Source organism: Protobothrops mucrosquamatus, unplaced genomic scaffold (assembly GCF_001527695.2).
Source record: "Protobothrops mucrosquamatus isolate PMUCROS unplaced genomic scaffold, P.Mucros_1.0 scaffold_56, whole genome shotgun sequence".
Taxonomy (NCBI): domain Eukaryota; kingdom Metazoa; phylum Chordata; class Lepidosauria; order Squamata; family Viperidae; genus Protobothrops; species Protobothrops mucrosquamatus.
The window spans coordinates 64460-85569 of NW_015386132.1; the positions used below are offsets into that span (position 1 = coordinate 64460).

Consider the following 21110-nt stretch of genomic DNA (forward strand, 5'->3'; position numbering starts at 1 on the left):
GAGCAGAAGCGGGAAAAGTCGGCAAGAATTCAAGAGGGCCGCGCCAGCAATTCTCCCTCTTTGCCTTCGGCACGCGGAAGGCGGTCTCGGGGGCGCTGTGAACGCGTGGACCGAGGAGCCCCGCGGAACTCGTCGGGGTTGAGTTTGGAGGGGACCGAGGCTCGGCGCCCCCGTGGAATGGGCGAAGGCTGGCCATTTTAACTTGAGACAAGTTCGGGAAGCGGGTTCGGATTGCTAGGGCGAAGCTCTCCCCCCCTACACCTCCCCTCCCCTTTCCCCTGCCCGCCAGCGGCGGCTGGGGAAGAGCGACTCGGTCGGTCGGGGCACAGCGGCGCGGCCGCTCGGTCGTTTCGGCAATGGAGTGGGGCAGCCTGGGTACTGACTCCCGCCAGTCCAGCTGCCGGGAGAGGTGACTCTTTGGCCAGCCAAGTTCGAGCGGAGCGCTGCTCTTCCACCGGGCGAGGCGGGCGGCCGGCCGCTTTGCTCCCACCGCAGAAAGGGAGAGGGGAGGCTTGGGCGGAGAGGGCCATGGGGGCCAACGGCACGGAAGACTTCTCTTCCAACACCACCTGTCCTCCTCCTCCTGAACGGGACCCGGTCCGCAACTACGCCGCCTTGGCCTTAGGAGTCGTCCTCATCCTCTTTATCATCAGCGGGAACTTGCTGGTGTGCCTCAGCGTCTGCACGGAGAAAGCGCTGAAGACCACCACCAATTACTTCATCGTCAGCCTCGCCGTGGCCGACCTCCTTTTAGCCATCTTGGTGCTGCCTCTTTATGTCTATTCCGAGGTAAAAGCCCCAGGGCACCCTTAACTTCTTCCAACTCTACTGGCGATTATGGTGCCGTCGTTTTTTCTCGAGAGGGGAAAGCTTCTTCTCCGATTCGAGATATATATATATTTATGTCTGTTTATTTGGGGGTTTAAGGTGCCCGTTTTGACCCGGGTGGATGCAGTTGTAGGTAAGCGTGGGAGAGAAAAAAAAACCCCAAACTAAACCCTAAACATTCCATTGTGTAATGTTGTTATAAGATGGCAATCCCCACCTATTCACCTGGTTGTAGATTCCATTGAATTTACTGGGACTTGGGGTAGATGAATGCTTAGGGTAGGGAAGCCCTATCACTCATTGCAACCCAGAATTGGAAAAGGGCTACCTTCTTTGAAAGGGTGGTGGGTATAATATCTACATTCACACAATGCAAATATCGTTTGGTTACCTTTACTGGGTGCTACTGCTTGTTGGTTACTCTGGTTGACAGACTAATATGTAGGTTGCTGCACTCTTGGAACACCTGTAACTTTACGGGAAAATGATGGGATATCAGTACTGCAGTCAATCCAGCCTTAGTGGAAACCACAGTATATCCTTGTAAGGCTGGTTAGGCAGATAGGCAGGGAACCAGCCCAGAGTGATGGTATTTCCAGATAAAGCTTTTCCCTTGCAAGTACCTTACCTTTATTCATGATATTTTACAGGGGTCTTCACATCATATTCCTTTTAGAATCCTTTCAGGTTTTCTCACTACTGCTCCCCTCTTTTATCTGTTCCTACTAAAACATTGTTAAAAAGACAGAGACGGAATAACTGAACAAATTATCTCATTGGTATTTATTTGTATCAAATTTATAAGCCATCCAATTCACACACAGGTGAGTTGCCCATAAAATTGCCTCGAAAGAGTCTGACTAGCCTATATACAAGGACCTTTGTATCCTAGAAGTTGATCTATTGTCCAAAATGTATGTCTGCTGATATGCAGTCCAAATGAAATAGCAGCTCTTTTTCTAGACTAGTCCAGTTCTGCAGAAGAAATGCTGCAATTCTATTGGGTCCTCAATTTGTTTTTGGTGTTTTTTTATAGTTTCTGCTTTATGACTTCTCCACTATAGAATATTTTTTTTCTTAAAGATATTAAGTACATTCGCTTCCTAAACTAGAACTACAGTTTGAAAGCACATGATATATTAGGACCTTTTTGTTGAAGTTAGACAGGTTTGGGTTGTGCCAGAAGCTCCTGACAATCAAGGACATGAGTTTGTTCCCCAGGAGAAGAAGAAGGGTTGGGTACTTCTGGCATTGTGGTCTCTTGTGGTCTCCCAATGGACGAGATGATGGAAGACGAGTCAGCCAACATAATTGTATTCATTGCTTGACTCTAGCAAAGATTATGTGAATGGAGTTACTTTCTTCTGGAGAATTAGAGTGATGGTTTGAAAAGTGTCAGTTCAAAGTTGGAGAAATCCATCTCAAAATTTCACTTGCTAAAGAAGCTGTGGAGATAACTTTTGGTCATCTCGACTTCATCCTGTTATGTCCTGAAAATAATGTTAAGGGGTGCATGTAAAACTGCACTGCTCTGATCTCTTTCGATAAATATAATAAATACAATTAGAACAATAATAATTAAAATGCCTATAGAAATAGTAGTCTCCAGGATTATATGCACAGGAATTTAACCTATTTAGGAGGAGTAGTCTTTTTTAGACAGATATTGTTATCTTTTTAGTTATGAGAAATGGAGGCTTAAAGGTTTCCCTTTAGTATTTTTAAGTGACCTTTCTATTTGGGCCAGGTACAGTATTGCTTAAGTGCTAGCTAATCTTAAATAGCTAAATTGCAGTAATCTTTCCAGAGCCTGTTGCACAAGCTTCCATTAAGTACTTTGGAGAAATGGGTCACATAATAGAAAAACTAGACTAATGGATCTCTAACCAAGATTAAAATGCTGTTTAATAAAAGCATAACTTGGTCCAAAACATGCTCACTCAAAAATAAATCTCACTCTAGGAAAGATATGCTAAAGGATGTGGTCTAAAACTTCCTTATGATGGAACATAGGTCTAATGGGAAACACCTGGTTAATTTGAAATTCAAAAAAAATGACAGGATTCTTAATAATAATTATCATTAAGTGAACTGGTTGATACATGAGAGGTTTACATTAGCTGGAGACCAAATACTTTTTAAAAAAAATCTGCAGTAACAGGGGACTCTGTAATGTGTGGCAAACAAAACATGTCGAATATTACGGTACTTCCAGCTATGGAAGACATCTGATTCCAAAGCTGAGCATTTGTAGGCTGTATAAGGGAGTTTCAGAGATAAAAGTTGTGGGTAACTAGAATTAATGACTGGGGGAAATATGGGTACCTTTCCTTTTTGATGTTCATTTTTGGAGTAATGATAAATTTGTCACACCTCAAAGTATGTGAACATAGAAGGTCTCTGTTTTCAGCTTCACTAAAAATATTGTTCAAAATAGATGTGCCAATCCTTCTTAGATCTGATTCAAAGTCAGTTGAAGTTAATGGAAATCATGTGAGGGGAGCTAAATGTGGAGTAGATTGAATGTCAAGAATATGTATTAGAATGTGAATTAGAAACAGTGATGCGACATTCACCGCTCCCTATTATTATCCATTATCTTAACAGGCTGTTATTAGATGAAAAAAGCACTCATGTTTCCAAGGGTACATCTCATTTAAAGAAGAAAAGGAGCTTGATAAGCTAAAACATTATTCTGTGCATGTGTTAACGAACACGGGTATTCTATAATGATTTGGAGAGCACAATCTCAGATTCCATTTAAGTAAACCAAAAGATGCAACAGCCCTTTGAGTCCCTGTACTTGTGTTTCAATGAATTTGATTCTGGAAAAAAAATTGGCTTTCTGCAGTTTCAAAAGCTAATGAAAAATCGATACAAGAAACTTTGTTTACTGGGATTAGAATATACCACCTAGCTGTATTATAAGCAGTGGATCTCTGAAACAATGAAAACATTGCCCTATTTGTAAATGATATTCGCAAGATGATGAACACTGCAACTGCTAAGATAGAATAAAACCAAATCAAATGCTGCATTGTAATTTTTATCCAAAACCAAATACAATACTATACATTTAGAAACCAGCATGAGGGCCAGAAATATTTGCTAAAGGTTTAGGAGATTAGTGTGTCGTGGAAGTAAAGAATCAATAGCAAATTGGAGTCTATAAAAGCAGAAGTGTGAACCATCTTGGTAGTTGCTAGATTATGCTAGTTTAAGCCTATGTGGGGAAATCTGAACCATCTATGTATGGTTCATTCAACAGCATGCAACCCATCAACCATTTCATATGAGGTATTTGATAGTCTTTCAGGTTTTGCAGCCTTTGAAAACAGCTTCATTGAAGTGCCTATGCTCAGTTCAGCCAATAACATTTATATACCTCTGTTCTCAAAAATGCATCAGCACTTAAGTGGCCAAAAGCAAGGGATGATTAAGGAAGAGAAGTGTTTTGGTTTTTCCTCCTAACTTTTAGAGATTTTTCTAATCTGTTGGAAACCTCAGTGCTCAAGTGACAGGACTTCATGTCCCAATGAGAAGAGCAACATCAGGTAACATGAAGGACTGATGGCTTCATTTAATGGGGAAGGCAGTGAATACATTTACAAGAATATCTATGAGATAATCTATATAATCCAACACTCTTAGGAAAATACTTTTAATTCTGTACCAGTGGACAAATCGAGGGGGTTGTTTTGATACAGTCTTTTCTTTATTAAGGAAAGAAAGAAATTATGTTTGCAGTGACTTCTCTAACTGATGGATGCTCGTTGTACCTCCTTTGCCATGTGGATATTTCCGGAAAGGGTGGAATACAGGATGCATCTTCTCAGTGGCTTGTGGTTTTCTGGCTGATGGCAGGTGTACTTCCCTTGTGTCTGCACTTTGACAGGGAAAGTAAAATAATTTATACCCATTTTTCCTGCCACTGGTGGATGTATCCAGAGTAATTTCTTCCCTGCCCTTTTTCTGGGATGCCGTTTACCTTCTTTAGAAAATTTACTTTTCTAACCTTTATGTGTGTGAATGTTCTCTTTTTCTTTAAGCATAATTATACAGTATGAGTAAGGTGTGCCTTTTTTCCCCTGCTGCAATGTTGTATAATATCATGGATTCAAGAAGAAAATTGTTTTTTGAAGCTTGTAGAGACTCTATCCACAGAGTGCACTTCTCATTTTTATATGGCTTTGTTTTTAAATATAGATTTTGAATGTGGCTCTCTCATTTGCAGGGCTGGGTTATTATCTATTGTCTTTGAATAAAACATTGGGTGGTTTAAAAGAGGTCTGCTTATATTTGTATTCATGTGGAATTGTAGCTTTCACAGGCATCAGTGAATATTATAAGCAACAACGCAGCCTTATTTGGAAATAAATGGATAAGTAGACTGACCTGGGAGTAAGAGTGTCCACGGAATTTTGCTCCCAGATCAGTGAGCAATATGATATACGATTGCAGGTTTAATGGTCAAAATAACACATCAACTAAAATTACACCCTTATGCTCTATTGTGTAGCACTCATTTCAGCAAGAGCAATACTGATGTTTAATTATCTTAGATGGATTTTCCCCTTGATCAGATTATCTGAGCTAGCAGATCCAGAATGTTAGCTTTTCATCACATTGCTGCATTGGGTTCATTGAGCAGCTTCCCCACCAAATAAATCCTACTTGATACAATAATTATTTTTATTGGCTTGGTTTGAGTTTCTAAGAGTAAACTTAGACCTAGTATATGTAGATGTTCCCAGTTTGGAATAGATGGTGTTTGTGAGAAAGAGAATAGAATCAGAACATTTCACCAGAGATATTCATTGATTGCCCCAGTTAATGTTGGTGTATATGTGACACTGTAAGGCCCACACAGAGAAGGCATTTGTGCATTGTGCAAATCCCACTGCCTTTAACACAGTTACCATGGTTAAGAGTGTTGGTATTCAGCATATTCCAATTTCAGAATCTTTTAAAAGTATATTATTTTCCTCTCATCTGTGAGAGCTAAAATGTAGACTTTACATTGGATACCTCTGCTTGGTTTGTGTGTAGATGTGTGTACTTTTCTTAGATAACACTCTGGGTCTTTAAATACCAAATATTACTGGCATTATAGTTCAGCTAGAAGAGTTGACAACTTTTCTGGTATCCCCAAAGTCTCATTTATTTCTTCATGCCAGAGTAGACAAATTCTACTGCAAGCAGTTTGAAGTAAGCAGAATAACATGGTATAAATGTCTCTGTTAAGATCCTAGTAGCATTTTTTATCACTGTACTGTGAGTTCTATTAATGTTGGATGAAAGGTAAAGCCAGCAGGTGGTCAATTTAATATAGTCTTTTCCTTGCTAGGCTGCTACTGCCTAGTGAGGCAAGTTTGAGTTAACTACTTAGCAAGTTATTTTTAATACAGTTCATTAGGAAAAAGAGGAGAGTGAATCATCAGTGATTGGCTAAGCAATTCCCTTCTTGAGTTTTCTTAAATCTTTGCTTGCTAATAAGCGATGGACCCGATTTAATTTGTCAATCAAAGGGAAAGTTTGATCTACCCAGCAGGGGCTTACTGGTTTTGTGAAATAAAATACACTCAGTGACATATATAATCTATTATATTTTATTCTTTTTTCCCTATATAGCAGGGGTGTCAAACTGCCGGCCCACGGGCCAGTTTCATCATACCGAAGCCATGCCCATTGCTGGCAATGCAAAAAGAGTCGCAGTACATCGCGACACATCACATGACATGGCAAGTTTGACACCTGTGCTATATAGTTTTACTTCCCTCCATTTCTGGTAAATCAGAGTCACTGAAGTCACATTAGTTTCCAAATACGATTCCTACATTAAAAAACCTTCAATCTGGATCCCCAGAGGATCCAGTCTTAGAGCTTAGTTCTAGAGCAGGGGTAGGCAACCTTGGCTCTTTTATGACTCGTGGACTTCAATTCCCAGAATTCCTGAGCCAGCATGGCTCAGCTTGGAAACCTCTCTCTTCCCCTCAGCATGGCTGGCTCAGAAATTCTGGGAGTTGAAGTCCACGAGTCATAAAAGAGCCAAGGTTGCCTACCCCTGTTCTAGAGAGAGCCTGACATAATTGTCTTCAAAGGTAACTATTGGTATGGAGACAGTGAAATAGAAGGTTTCAGGCAAGGGACTCCCGTTTACATTTCTGCACATTTGAGAGGTAAAAAGGCAATATTTAAGTGAAGCTCAACTCCTAGGGCAGTGATGGTGAACCTTTTAGAGACCGAGTGCCCAAAAACTGGCCCTGCCCCTGCTCCACCCCCTGCCCCGCCCCCTGCCCCGCCCCCCACCCCTCACCCCGCCTGCCCGCAGGGCCACTCACCACCTCCAGAGCCCGCCGCAGATCGCCCAGGCAGCCCAGCAGCACTATGGCGGTCACGCCCTCTGCCCACGCCCTGCAGCATCAACTGTGCATGATGGGGTGTGAGGGCAGAGTCTTGTCTATGCTGCCTGGCTGCCATGTCCTTGGCTGCGCTGCTCCACGTGGGCCACGCTCAGGGGCGACTCTCCTTCAGGGAGGCTGCTGGAGAGGGGGTCGCAGGGGAAGATGAGGCTGGGGCAACAGCACGTGTGCCCACCGAGAGGGCTCCGAGTGCCGCCTCTGGCACCCGAGCCATAGGTTCGCCACCACTGTCCTAGGGATTCTACCTATGCCATTTTCTTGATGGTGATACAGTTCTGTTTTACTATTGCTGCCTTTCCAGTCTAGCCAACTGCTTTGAGAATCCCAGGCAGTTTTCCATCCAGCTATAAACTAGGGATCAGGTTCTGAGATCAACCTCTGTGTAGAAACACAATAAACGTTATGGAATATTTACAAACAAAATCTTGGTTTTAACTGAGTTCCACATTGAATTCTGGACTCTGTCCAGGGTCCTGAAATTTTTCTCTTCCTTCACCTACCTTATATACACAGAGTATTCCCTTTCTCTGTTTTCAGGAATCTTTATCTTGACTGAGCATTAGCTATCTTTTGCCCTAGAATCTTGTTTGATTGTACCTTTCTGGACTGTCCTTTGCCAGGATGGATAAATATTTCCCTTTGTTAACATAAGAGATAGAGATATTATGTCTCTAGTCTAAGACTGTGTTAACTGTACCAATACCCATAGCACAATTTTCAAGTCTTCAAAGGGGTTGAACTTCAGTTTCTTTGATTTCCCATTGCATGCAGCTGGAGTAAAACCTATTGAATACAGAGTAAATTGTAAACTAATCATGCAAGAGGGAGGAATTTGAAACAGCTTAGACAGTTGACCGTAATTTTTTGGGAACCCACCCTTTCTTTCCTGGCTTATATTAAGCTTTCCAATTTAGTTCTTTCCTCACTAATTAGATAAAAATAACTGTATTAAATGTTTTGCTTAACATCAGAATATTTGTGCAGCAAAATGGGTAGACAGTCTGATATTTAAGGGCTTATTTAGTGGGAATGTTTGGAAATCTGACATTTCATTTTAATTCTGGAGAAATCACTGTAAATAGTCTTATCGTGTCTGACACCTTTCATCCCCAAAATATTTTTAGGAGGTTCTTAATTTTCATTTAATTGAGCAGTTCAATTTAACAATAAATAAAAGTTGGGAGTAGAATAAGAATAATGGATATTTTACACTTGTGCAATTTCAGTTGCATGAGATGGAGAATGAGGCTCTACTCATTGTGGCCATCTACAAATCCCTGTAGTCCAATCTTTCTTATACTCACATTCAAATGGAAATATGATGATGAATGCAGGAAAGTTTTGTTTCTATTATGAACTCTGTATTAGAAAAAGAAACTTCCTCTGCTCCTCAACTCCACTTTCTTTTTTCACCTGTTGGCAATCACATATGAGTAACAAAAAGTAGGTGGCTTATCAAAATAGGTGTGTGTATGTGTGTAATTTTTAAAGGAATAACCAGCTTTATCATTTTTTTTTCTTGCCATCTGACACATTTGTTTTGCAGAGATATATGTAAGGAAGCCATTATATATTGATTTATTCAGTACTATATGTGTATAGGATAAAAACATTACAAATGAAAAAGATGGAACTAGATGTGCTGCCATACTCCCAATACTTCTCATCTTTTGGTGTTGGATGAAAGAGTCTGCAAAGGCTTTCTACTTTCATTTGCAAGAAAATGAGTAGAAATAGTTACATTTACATTACAGAACACTCTGTAGCAGAACGCAAGGTGTTTTGGAAAAGTAGGACTTTAATGACACCAATTGAGTGAGAAATTGTAGAACTCATATCAAAAGGTTTCAGGGGATAATTCCAGAAGGTCTGAACAAACAATGGATAGTTAATCCATCAATTTATTGGTGCCATTCATTGTTGTTGTTTTTACTCCTAGCAACTGCATAGAATGATTTTCTCCATAATGATATATCCCTGACCTCTCCCTTCAGATCTTCCAACAGTTGCATTCATCAACATTGTAATTGAATCCATTCACCTTGCTGCTGGTCATCTTTTTCTTTCCATCTTTCCCAGGATTAGCGCCTTTTCCATAATATATCTTCCCATAACTTGTCTGAAGTAAGATAATTTCAGCCTGGTCACAACTGCCTTGAGTGAGAACTCTGGGTTGATTTGTTTAATGATCCATCCATTTGTTTTCTTGGCTTTTCACTGTGTTCTTATAGTTTAGTCCTCAGTAGCAAAGTTCCTACTTTCAAATAAGATAAATAGGAGATGTAAGAAATGGTATTGACATGCACAGTCTCCTGTCTCCCTTCATCTGGATTATTTTTATTTGTTTATGGTTTTTATCTAGAATGATGCATTTTTAATTATGGTATGTTTTGAAATTTTTTATAGAGAGACACCCAAATCTGTGGTTGAGGTAGCATACTTATTTAAAAAAAAAATTCACTTTCAAGAATTATACTTCTTTTGTTACATATATTTATCTGGGTTATTTTTATTAAGTATAAGCACTTGCCTAAATAGAGCTTGATCAAGTCCTCTTTTGAACCTGCACACAAAAAAGGGATTGAGGAAACCGGTTTCAGCATAATGAGAAGCGGATTCCTGCATCTTTGATAGCTGTATAAAGCAGGAATCTCAGTAACTGGCTTTCCTTGAGTACCTGTATACAATAAGCTGCACAAGCCAGTTGTCTTTTTTATGTAACTGTTAAAGTACAAGAAGTGTTGTAGACTCTTTTGAATGTGATCATCTTTTTATCACACATTTTCACACATTCAGAGGCAAATAGCGAGATACCAAAAACTGGCAGTTGCCAGAACAGATAACACGGTCACTGTCTATTCCATCAAAGAGAGATACATCTAGTCCTTTGCTTTATGTGGGTAGAAGAAAGAGCTGCAGAAATCTGGATTTTTACTTCAATCTAAATAGAACTCCCTTTTTGATCTATAACAGTCTCTGGAACTCTTTTGGCTTTCTACTACAAAGATACTTGTCAAAATTCTTGGATTCTTGTGCACCTGTTGAAATGTTTTCTCTCCAGTCTGTCTTGAAAATGCCTGATTGTGCTAATGGAAAGAGATGAGTGACTATTGCCAAAATATCCTGCTCTATGAAAGACTGCCTCCAGCATGTTACCTGAAACTGGCTAAAAGTTCTTCTAGCCATGACTTCCATCTGCTGTTCAACTAGGAGCTGCAGGTGTAAGGGTGTAGGTATATACATATGTATGTATGTAGCATGTTTTTATGTGTGTTATGTATGTGTACACTTTTGAGAGCAGGCAACAGAATTTCATTTTTAATGTGTACCAGTGTGCCCAGAGTAAAAAACGACAATAAACTGTCCAGTCAGAAGGAGCAGAGATAGTATAAAACAGGTCCTCAAATGCTCAATAGTCACAGATGATCCCAAATTTTGCTAAGAGGTCAAACTGGATCAGAAGGTTCACACTCCCTCTCTCCAAGTCCCACTGTAGGTTGTCGCAAGTGTGATCAATGCAGTTTTCATCCAATGCCCGGGTCTAAAACATGCTAATTTGTTTAACCCAGAATCCTTGAGTCCCCGCTGCCTTTTTAACGACCTTCCTAAAAACACCAAGTTGTAAAAAGGACTTAAGTTGTTCAACTCTGCTTGGTTGAGGGATACCTTCTTCAGGAGAGAGTCCATAGCTACCTTTTTCAAGGAAGCATATAAAGTAAAACAGACAGGGTGATTATGTCTAATTCAGGCATGCTACTTCCTTAAAAGTGTTAAAAGGAAGAGAATGATTGGCATGTGACAATCATGTTTTCAGTCTCAGTTTGTACACTTTCCTATTCTGACATAGTCAACATTAATGGCACTTGGCCATTGGCCATCTGGCTTCCTTTTTATTTGATTTCAGATCCACAGCAGCATGGATTTCCAATTTCATTTTGCTTTTTCCTCCGTTGCCCATTTTCTGGTCCGATTCAAGCCATTACCATGTGCAAAGTTCCTAAATTTAAAACCAGTTAATCATTTCACCACAATGGTATATTGTGCCATCTCATTTTACTGTGGGATACAGAACTGACATAAAATGAATTTATTTGCAACGGCAGATTTCCTTGGACATTAAATCCCATCAGTATGGGTTAAATGCAGATGATGAACAGATTATGCATGATCTAATACATCCTCCTTATCCTGACTTTCTCTGAAAAATATCTGTTCTTCTCAACTGCTTGAAAGCTGCAGTTTAGGGAAGCTGCTAAAGGAAAGTATGGTACAATTTTCTTTTAGCACTGTGACACTAAAAAATTATGAAATCGATTTCTCTGGTAAGAATGGGCTGTGCTGTTCACTAGTAGATTTGGAAAAACGTAACAATTTGGTAGGTAGGAAAATGCGCAAGCTTTTTTAGGCACCTAAAACATGAAGAAATGAAATGATGGTTTGAATCTATGCATATTTGTACTCAGAATGTAAAGTTTTAAAAGGTTACCCGTGGCAGCAACTGTGATTTGCAATTGCAGAGCTATTTTCAGGCTCTGAATGTCATCATGTGTGTTTCATGCTCACCTTCCCCCCCCCCAAAAAAGAAATCCTGTATTGTACTAGTTGATATATACTTACTGAGAAGCAATTGTATTTTATGGCTTCCACATAAAATATTCTCCAGTACAGAAATATTTCCTAGATAACAAGGTTGTAGGGAAGATACTTACAGGGAAACTGAGAGTTGAAAACAAGGAGATATCCTGGTAGCTGAAAGCTCATTTCTCCACAGCAGTTTCTGTTCACCCTTTTTTTTATAATAGGAAGGATTTTGTATTTTCTGCAGCGACAATAACTGTATTTAATAAAACTGCAGATTACTGAATAACCAGGCTTTGTAATAGCACACATAAGAGAAGATTTAGGCATGTGAACCACAAATGCAGTCTAGAGTAACGCAGGTTTCCTACAGGGATGGGCAACTTGTTTGTGTTTTTATTTTTTTAAATTAATTGGTTTGGGGTTTTTTTTACAGCCCTCAGAATCCCTTCTAACTATGATCATTAAAAGCATAGCTGTCTACCCCCCAGTTGGTTGGGAAATAGGTGAAAATTGTGTTGTATAGTGCAAAATATGTGTCACACTAGAAAAACAAAGCAGATCCCCCAGAGACCTCTACAAACTGAGCCTGTCGATGTGATCCCACTGACTCTGTGGCCATCCAAAGGTTGCTCAAATCTCATTTACCACATCAAAAGAAAATGGAGTTCTCTGGGAGTAAGTTCTACCGAATTCCAATGCTGTCATCCACAACACTGGGACTTTGAAACTCTGTCCATGTCACCCGGGAGACTAGAAACCAGAAATAATGAAACTCAGCTTGACGTGGGGCGATAATTCTGAACCCAATGGCTTAAACAAAATAACATGTAGTAATTTAGCAAGAAAAGGAGACTGAAGGTGCCAATATAGTCACAAAATTCTATTAGAACTAATTGTAGAGGCTGATGTAAGCCTGTTGGGTTGGACTAAAATGATTAGGCACAGGTCAAGGGAGGGCCTATTTCTGTTTGATGAGACTGGAAAATCTATCCTGGTTGAGTACTTTCTCAATAACGTTCAGTGCAAATGAATTGGCAGCCAGGCAGGTGACTTTTTAGATATGCCATTATGAGTATTATGAAGGATAGTTGATCTGTTACTTGCTTTGGAAAAAGAAACAAGGGAAAGATCAAAAGGAATAATGTTCAGTCAAACACATTGATTCTTTCATATACCCAGCCTTTCCTCTCTCTTTTTTCCAGATTCCTCAGAAAAACAGGTTGGTACATACTTTGTTGGCATTGCACTAGGTTTCACTGCAAGTTTTGTCGTATGATGATGGTATACAAACATTTCTGGTGGGTTCTTCCCTTAGACCCCAAAGCACTGGATTCAGTTCCTGGGAGCACACACATAGACGCACAGTAAATACACTTGCAAAAAGTTGGGGTGTGTGCTTATATATTGCCACTGTGTCCTTAGGCTCTGTTTGGTAGCAAAATGCTATTTGTTTGTTTGTTTATATATGTATTTTTTTAAAAAAAAACTCAAGAGAAGAATCCTGGGTATGCTGAACCTGTGATTTTTTTTAAGTGTAGTAATCATTTAATTAGTATATTTGATTTGAGTAGAATATTTTTATTTTTTTATTTATTAGATTTTTATATTATTTCAGTGTTTGAATATTTAACAATGAGAAGCCTTTCATTAAACTTTCTTATCGGGAGATGTACAGGGTCAAGAACTAATTCAAAATTAGTTTGGTGGGCCATTTCCCATTAGTGATTTGTAGCATGTCATTCAAACAACATTGCCAAATAACCGGTGTAAACAAGGGCTTCTGTGTGAGAGGGATAGAACAATTCAAGATGGCTGGCATGGGCAAAGTCTTTCCCCTTTGTATATGTGTGTCAAGTCTATGCAAGTAAAAAGGGGCAGGACTCTGATTGTGCTTGTTAGCTCCACTTTTGTAAACTCCCTTGCAGACACTTACTATGTGAGGATTAGATTTTGGTAACTAAGCTGTGTCTAGGTGAGGCTAGTCGGGAAATATTGTGTGTACTAAAAGCAGCAGCAAGTACATTCTCTGCCTAGGTAATGAGATTGTTTGTCTAGGTCAGGGGTGTCAAACCGCTGGCCCACAGTCTGGAGGCCACACAGGCTGGAGGCCGCACTCACCCTAGCTCCGGCAATGTGAAAAAAGTCACAATATGTCATGTCACGTGATGCGGCGAGTTTGACACCCGTGGTCTAGGTCAGTGATGGCGAACCTTTTAGAAACCTAGTGCCCAAAAACTGCCCCGCCCCCGCTCTGCCCCCCATCCCCTGTCCCGCCTGTCCACAGGACCACTCACCGCCTACAGGGCCCGCCGCAGATCGCCCAGGCAGCCCAGCAGCGCTATGGCGGCCACACCCTCTGCCCGCGTCCTGCAGCATCAACTGCATGATGGGGTGTGAGGGTAGAGTCTTGTCTACACTTCCTGGCTGCCATGTCCTTGGCTGCTCTGCTCCGTGTGGGCCATGCTCGAGGGCGCCTCTCCTTCAGGGGGGCTGCTGGAGAGGGGGTCACAGGGGGAGGCAACGCTGGGGCAATGGCACGTGTGCCCACAGAGAGGGCTCCGAGTGCCACCTCTGGCACCTGTGCTATAGGTTCGCCACCACTGGTCTAGGTCATGGGGAGAAACAAGCAGACTAGGACTATGCCTTTTGATACCTTAAACAATGTGAGAAATTATTCATATCATGCTAAATATGATTTCTTTAATTTTGACTTTGTGCAAACCGAACCATTTCAACTAATAAAAACTATGTGTTGCAAAATGTATGATGTAGCCAATGGAGGCTTATTCAGCAAATTATCCCTAAACAAAAGGAACAGTTAACCCTTGCAGGAAGAAACTCAGCAAATGTGTGAAGTGGGGTAAAAGAGTACTATAATTATAAATTCTCAAGTTGAACTTAAAAAGTTGGTTGACCTGTTCAGACACTGCTATCTCTTGCTGCATTAAAGAAGACATTGTAGGCCATGTGGAAATCAGAACAGATAATCTGTTAAGAGTGTGTACAATTGCCCATATTAGCATAGTCAACATTTATGGCACAGATGTGCAGTGTCACCTCTGCTCAATTTCCCCCTGCCTTGTTTCTAGCATGTTAACAAAATCATCATAATCATAATAACATTTAACTTATTTTAATCAGAAAATTACATAAAAAACTTTTCAAAGGAAAAACAAGGGTATTCAGTGTGCCAACCTCTGCCTCATTTTCACTGCAGTAACTCAGAGGTTTGTACAGGCAATAAACAATTCCTGCTGAGTGGTGTCACAGCAGGAGTAAGCTACAGCCACCTGAATGTCCCTATAAAAAAATTAGATTAGCACACCACATGCTGAATTGTTTTGGAAGTCCTGTCCTGTGAATGTGCAGAGGGAATGTGCCATCACAACCATGTGGCTTTTATCCTTTCACTTTGCAATGTGGTAGGAAGTTGACGCAAAACCCATTTTTTTCCTGGCAGGACAGTTTTACATGAGCCTTATAGCCTATCAGTGTGATGGGGGCCTTCCATGGAGAACAGATGAATTTACAGCACTGTAGGCTTTGTTTACACAGTATTGTATGTGTGATAGTAATTAACAGCTGTATTCATGCAACATATCAGAGGACCCTGCACCTATGGGGGAAAAATGCTAAGAGGCCGATGATGATTTGTGCAACATATTAAGCCTAATTATTTTCAGCCTTGATTAGGTTTTGTGTGCATGGTATGCTGCACAAATCCAGTCCATTTGGTTAATCTGTGATTCAGACCATCTGAATTAAAAAAAAAAGCTTCAGTCACTTGATAAATGTATTGTATGAATGATCTAACACAGCTATCTTTATGATGCTATTTTCTCTGAAAATTTTGTTCCTGTGCCTTTGAACGGGACATAAATAGTATGAATATTTCACTACAGCTGTTCACCAGCAAGGAGATAGAAGCATGGAAGAAAATATATTTGTTTCTTTTCTTCAAATTAGGCAAATTAGAAAGGGGCTAAAATTTGTTAGAAAAGGTATGTTGTCCTGAAATGGATTAGAACGACAGTATGCAATTTGGCCAAATTCTCAGAGGGAACATACCCCCCCCAGTATCTTATTTTTATTTATATAAAAACCGTTGTGGTTCTTTTAGCTTTTGCTCTCTGATTGTTAAGCACCTGGTGTTTTGATAAAGATTGACAATTTGGTTTTATATTCACCAAAATGGGAGAAATTAAACATTGTGTGCCATAATGGTTTCATATATCAACTGCAACTTTGTAAAGCAGCCTTTTAAAGTTGGACCTAAAATTGGAGGGGCTTGAGAAAAGCTGTTAATTTATTCAATCCTGTGACTCTTCATACCATTTTAACACTCAGGTCCTGGCTTCATCCAATCAGCTTTCCTTTTCTTTCTTTTCCTGCCTTCATTATTTTTTCTGTGGGAGAGGTGGAGGCAACCCTTAACAGATGAAGACATCTGAAGATCTTACAATTTTAAAGATTGGTCCTAATAAGATCATTATCTGACTGTGATTTCCAATTGTTTTAATAATTATTTCCACAGTGAGATAAGGAAGAATAATTAAATGCACACACACCTTTTAGCTTTAGCTTCCTCACATTTGATAGAAAAGTGATCACGTGCTTATGTATTCTTCGCTAATGCTTAAACTGGGAATTCTCAAACTTTGCAGTAATGGAATCCCCTGAAAGATGGCTGAATCTCTGTGATTCTTCATGAGTCAAAGGTCATGGTTTCACTGGAGTTGGTCTTGGATAAGAAATGAATATTATATACTGCTCAAAAAAATAAAGGGAACATTTTTACCAAGGAACTGAAGGGGTTTGCGTTCCCTTTATTTTTGTGAGCAGTATATTTTTTAATCATTACATTTTTACATTACATATGCTAAAGACCAGCATCCAAAAATTTCACTATGTTGGATACCTCCTGGAGAAAAGAGGAAACGAGGCCGGCTTTAGAAAACTTAGCATCAAACACTTAAGGAAAGTCTTAAGATTATTAATATCCCTTGGGACGATGCTGAAGATGCTGCGAATGATCGAAACTGCTGGAAAATCCTTGCTGCCCATTATGCTTTGCACAGGACCTAAGGATGAGGATAAATCATGACATTTTAATCTGTATTGCTGATATTCCACAAACTGCCCAGAATCACTTGGGGTCAGGTGGCATTTAAATTTATTATTGTTGGTCATGATAGAAGTAAATATTTAATATTGAAAGAGAAATTTAAAATTGAATTTGCTGCAGTGGAAACTTACTGCCTGGACAAACAAGCTTACCAAAAACTATAATGGCTGGGAAACAGGAAAGAATAGCATAAAGGCAGGATGTAAGATAAGTACGTAGGCAAAAATTAGCTAGGTTTTAGAGTGGGAAAGGAAGAAGACAAGCTATAAAAACATCTGTAAGAGGAAATAACTAGCCAGGAAAACTTAACTGAAAAACAGAAAAGAACCTATTGTTCTAAGGGGCCCAGAACTCAAAACCAACAATTGAATATGTCTAATATTTTATATTATTAATGTACATGTGATGTATGATTTAGTATGTAGCAGGAAATAGGTAGGAGGCGGTCGGAAAGAGTGTAACCTCATAGTACCTCAGCCAATGGGGAAAGAGGAGGGATGTGGCGGCCAGGACAGGGCTGTATAAAGAAGGGAATATTTTGGGTTGAAAATTTGGAGAGAACCAAGCTTTGATAACTTATCTCTATGTTTATTGCAATAAACGAAACAAAAGGCCTTCACTGTGTCTTGGCTGGTTATTGGCCAGGTGAGCTTGCCTCTGGTCACGAAGGAAAGTAGCCAGGAGCACATAACAGCCTCACAGTTACCCAGATGTTTTAGACTGGATTTGGCATTTTTATCCACCTATTATGACATTTTAACCTGCATCGCTGGTATTCCACGTACTACCCAATGACAGATGTTGCTTCATAATGTTAAAGGTATTGTTGCAGGATGTAAGTTATTCCAAGGTATTGTTGCAGGATGTAAGTTATTCCAAGGTATTGTTGCAGGATGTAAGTTATTCCAAGTAAAGCTGCCTTTTGCAATTGATTGGTGGTGATTTTGTTAATCTCAATGGTGTTTAAGTGGTGCTCCAGATATTTTGGGGTTGCACCTAAAGTATCTATTACCATTGATACTATTTTTGCTTTCTTTTGCCACAGTGGTTTTATTTCTATTAGCAGGACTTTGTATTTTGTGATTTTCTCCAGTTCATTCTCTTCTATTCTGTCTCCAGGTATTGCAGTGTCCACTATCCAGATTTTCTTGTCTTTCTTATTGATCATTATTAAGTCTGCGGTGTGGTCTGTTTGAATTGTAAAGTCCCAGAGTACTTTAACTTCTTTGTATTCTATTACTTTGTGGTCCCATCAGTTTTGCTTGCAGACAAGTGGTACAACCTGCCTCCAGAAGCGGTGAATTTCTTGCAGATATTCCAGATGTACCATTGTTGCTACTTTATCATGCCATTGTTTGTAGTCAGTCTGTGAGCTCTTCTTGCAGCAGCTAATTAGATGTCCACTGTTTATTCAGCTTCTTTGAGAGGCAGCATTCATTTTTTATTGTCTCAATTCTGCCTTTGTATGCATTTGTTCTTAAGGCTTGATCTTGTGCAGCCAGAATTAGCCCCTCTGTCTCTTTCTTCAACTTTCTTGTTCTTAGCCATCGCCAAGTCTTGTTGTTATCTGCTTTGCCTATTAGTTTTTCTATGTATTGGCCATGTAATACTTTGCCTTCCCATATTTCTATATTATTCTTCATTTTGTCTTTTTTGTAGACCAAATGCTTGGTCTTTCCTCTGTTCATAAGCCTTCATAGTATACTAAGTTCAGTGCATCATCTTCACTATCCTTCAGATATTCTTCCAATGCCCTTTTTTCTTCTTAACTGTTCTGTGTATTTGGAAGATTCCATGCCCACCCATTTTCCTTGCTAAGTAGAATTTGTCAACATTGCTTTGTGGATGAAGGGCATGATTCATTGCCATTATTTTTCTGGTTTTACTATCCAGAACGTTTAGTTCTGCTTGAGTCCAGTCCATTATTCCAGCTGTGTATCTAATGACTGAGATTATCCAGGGTTAATTGCCTTGATGGTATTTCTTTCACCAAGTTTGGACTTTAGGATCTTTTTTTAGTCTCGTGATGTATTCACTTCTAAGCTTCTTCATAACTTCAGTCAGCTGGATGTTTTCAGTTTGAAGGATGCCCAGGTATTTGATCATCTTCATCCAAACAAACTCTTGATGTTATTTCCATATAGCATCTTGATTCCCTCAGTTTTCACTACTTTTGCCCTATTGATGGTAAGGCAGGCACATTTGTCCAGTCCAAACTCCACTGCAATATCTAGGCTGTATTTATAGACAGGGTTGAGCAGCAGCAGTTCTATTTCAGATATTTTTCTTTAGATCATCCATGTAGAGGATGTTTGATAGCCATACCTTGATTTTTTCAGTATTGTTGAAAGAGGAATCAGTACAATGACAAACAATAGTGGTGATAGTGAGTCTCCTCAAAAGATTCCTCCCTTGATATTAACCTCTCCTAGTCTATCACCATTGAACAGCAAGCAATTGTGCTTTCCATTATGCCATTGATCTTTGCACAAAGCTTCTGATGTTTCTACTGACCCCTTTTATTTCTAGGCACTTAATCGTCCAATCATGTAGCAGAGAATTGAATGTCCTTTTGTAATCAATCCAAGCTACATTTAGGTTGCTCTTCCTTTCAGTTTTCCAAAATGATCTAGTCCAGACATGTCAAACACAAGGCCCGCGGGCCGGGTGCGGCCCTCCAAGGGCCCAGATTTGACCCCTGGAGCTGTTCCAGAAATGGCAAGGGACTGGCCCCCGCTGCTCCAGCCCTGGCCCACCCCAACCCGGCTGGGCGCCCTCCTGGCCAACACACAGGAAATGGCAAGCGCTCGGGGGCTGATGGTGTGCAGCAGCAGTTGCAGCTCATTTGCCTCACCCCATCCCGCCCCTCCCGGTCTCGCCCCACCCCTCCTGGCCTCGCGCTGTCACGCCCGGCCACACCCCACTTTACTGGGCCTCTCCTCGTCTGGCTCTGCTTTGCAGGGCCTCGCCTCACCACGCCTGGCTCCACTTTGCTGGGCCAGGCACCAAAGTGCTGCTGAAAACAGCAGAATCTGTGTGTGTGCCTGCTTTGCCCACGTCAGCCACGCTCTCCACGGCATGCTACAGCTGATCAGAGACATGGAGAGCATGGCTGATGGGTGAGCTTGTAGCAGGCACACACAGAGACTCCGCTCTTTTCAGTGGCACTTCTTGCTGCTGGGGCTGCCGCTCGCCTTCCTCTGCACTAGCGCCTCCATGCCTTGCTCGCTGGCCTGGTCATGTAATTAGCAATTAGCAATTTGAAAGTTGTTGGTAAGCAGGTAATTGGCCTCTAATTGCCTGGTGCTGCCCCCTTTGTTGGATCTTTTATTATCAGGTAGCTTTTGCCAGATGTTAACCAATCTTCAGTTTCACCTCCTTGCAGTATGTTGTTAAATTGCTTGACATTGTTATTATCGTTAGTATTACAACCCATTGTGGCTGTCAGAAATGAAGTAAGGAGCAGATTTGACAGCTATCTCACTCTACTTAAGTCTTTTTTTTTTTTTTTTTTGAAAAGTTGCTCCTGGCCTTCTGGGGAATCCCAGGTCACAGCTGGATAATCTTCAAGCAGTTACTGAGTGCTTATATGGAGGCATTTGCCCTCTCCTAGCCTGACCCCTCAATCAGATTGAAAATTAAGGAATGATGAAGCTACAGTTTATAAGGTGTAAATAAGCCACTTCTCTTGACATCATTCCTAGGTGATATTTATAGCACCAACAGGGTGAGGATCAAGTGATATTAGCACAGGGCTTTGTGGTTTACTTTCTTCCTAATAATAATCCAAGATTTTACAAACAGATAGAAGAGCTAATATATTACAGCAATAACGGAAGATTCTAGAAGGCTTTTATCATGAAGGCATTTGGTATTTACTATTGGTTGTAAAGGTGTGCTGCAGTTGCTGCTGATAAAAACAAATGGCTTAGCTATTATTATTATTATTATTTTATTTTTTTATTATTTTAATTTGTATACCGCCCTTCTCCCATAGGACTCAGGGCGGTTCACAGCATATTAAAAACAAATAATATACACAAAATACAAAAAATACAAAATACAAAAATACAAAAATACAAAAAATAAACCCCGATAAAAGCCGAATTAAAACCAAATATTACCAGCTGTGTTTCCGATTAAAATACTTTTAA

The 21110-nt window shown here is 40.2% G+C and overlaps 1 protein-coding gene across 1 annotated transcript in view; it reads left to right on the top strand.

The window, feature by feature from the left end:
- The first annotated feature begins 528 nt into the window (after positions 1 to 528).
- Positions 529 to 21110, top strand: part of DRD4 (dopamine receptor D4) — a 44278-nt gene continuing 23696 nt past the window's right edge. Inside the window, exon 1 of the mRNA XM_015811863.1 lies at positions 529 to 789. Within this exon, the coding sequence (XP_015667349.1) occupies positions 529 to 789 (261 nt within the window). The remainder of the gene's footprint in view (positions 790 to 21110) is intronic.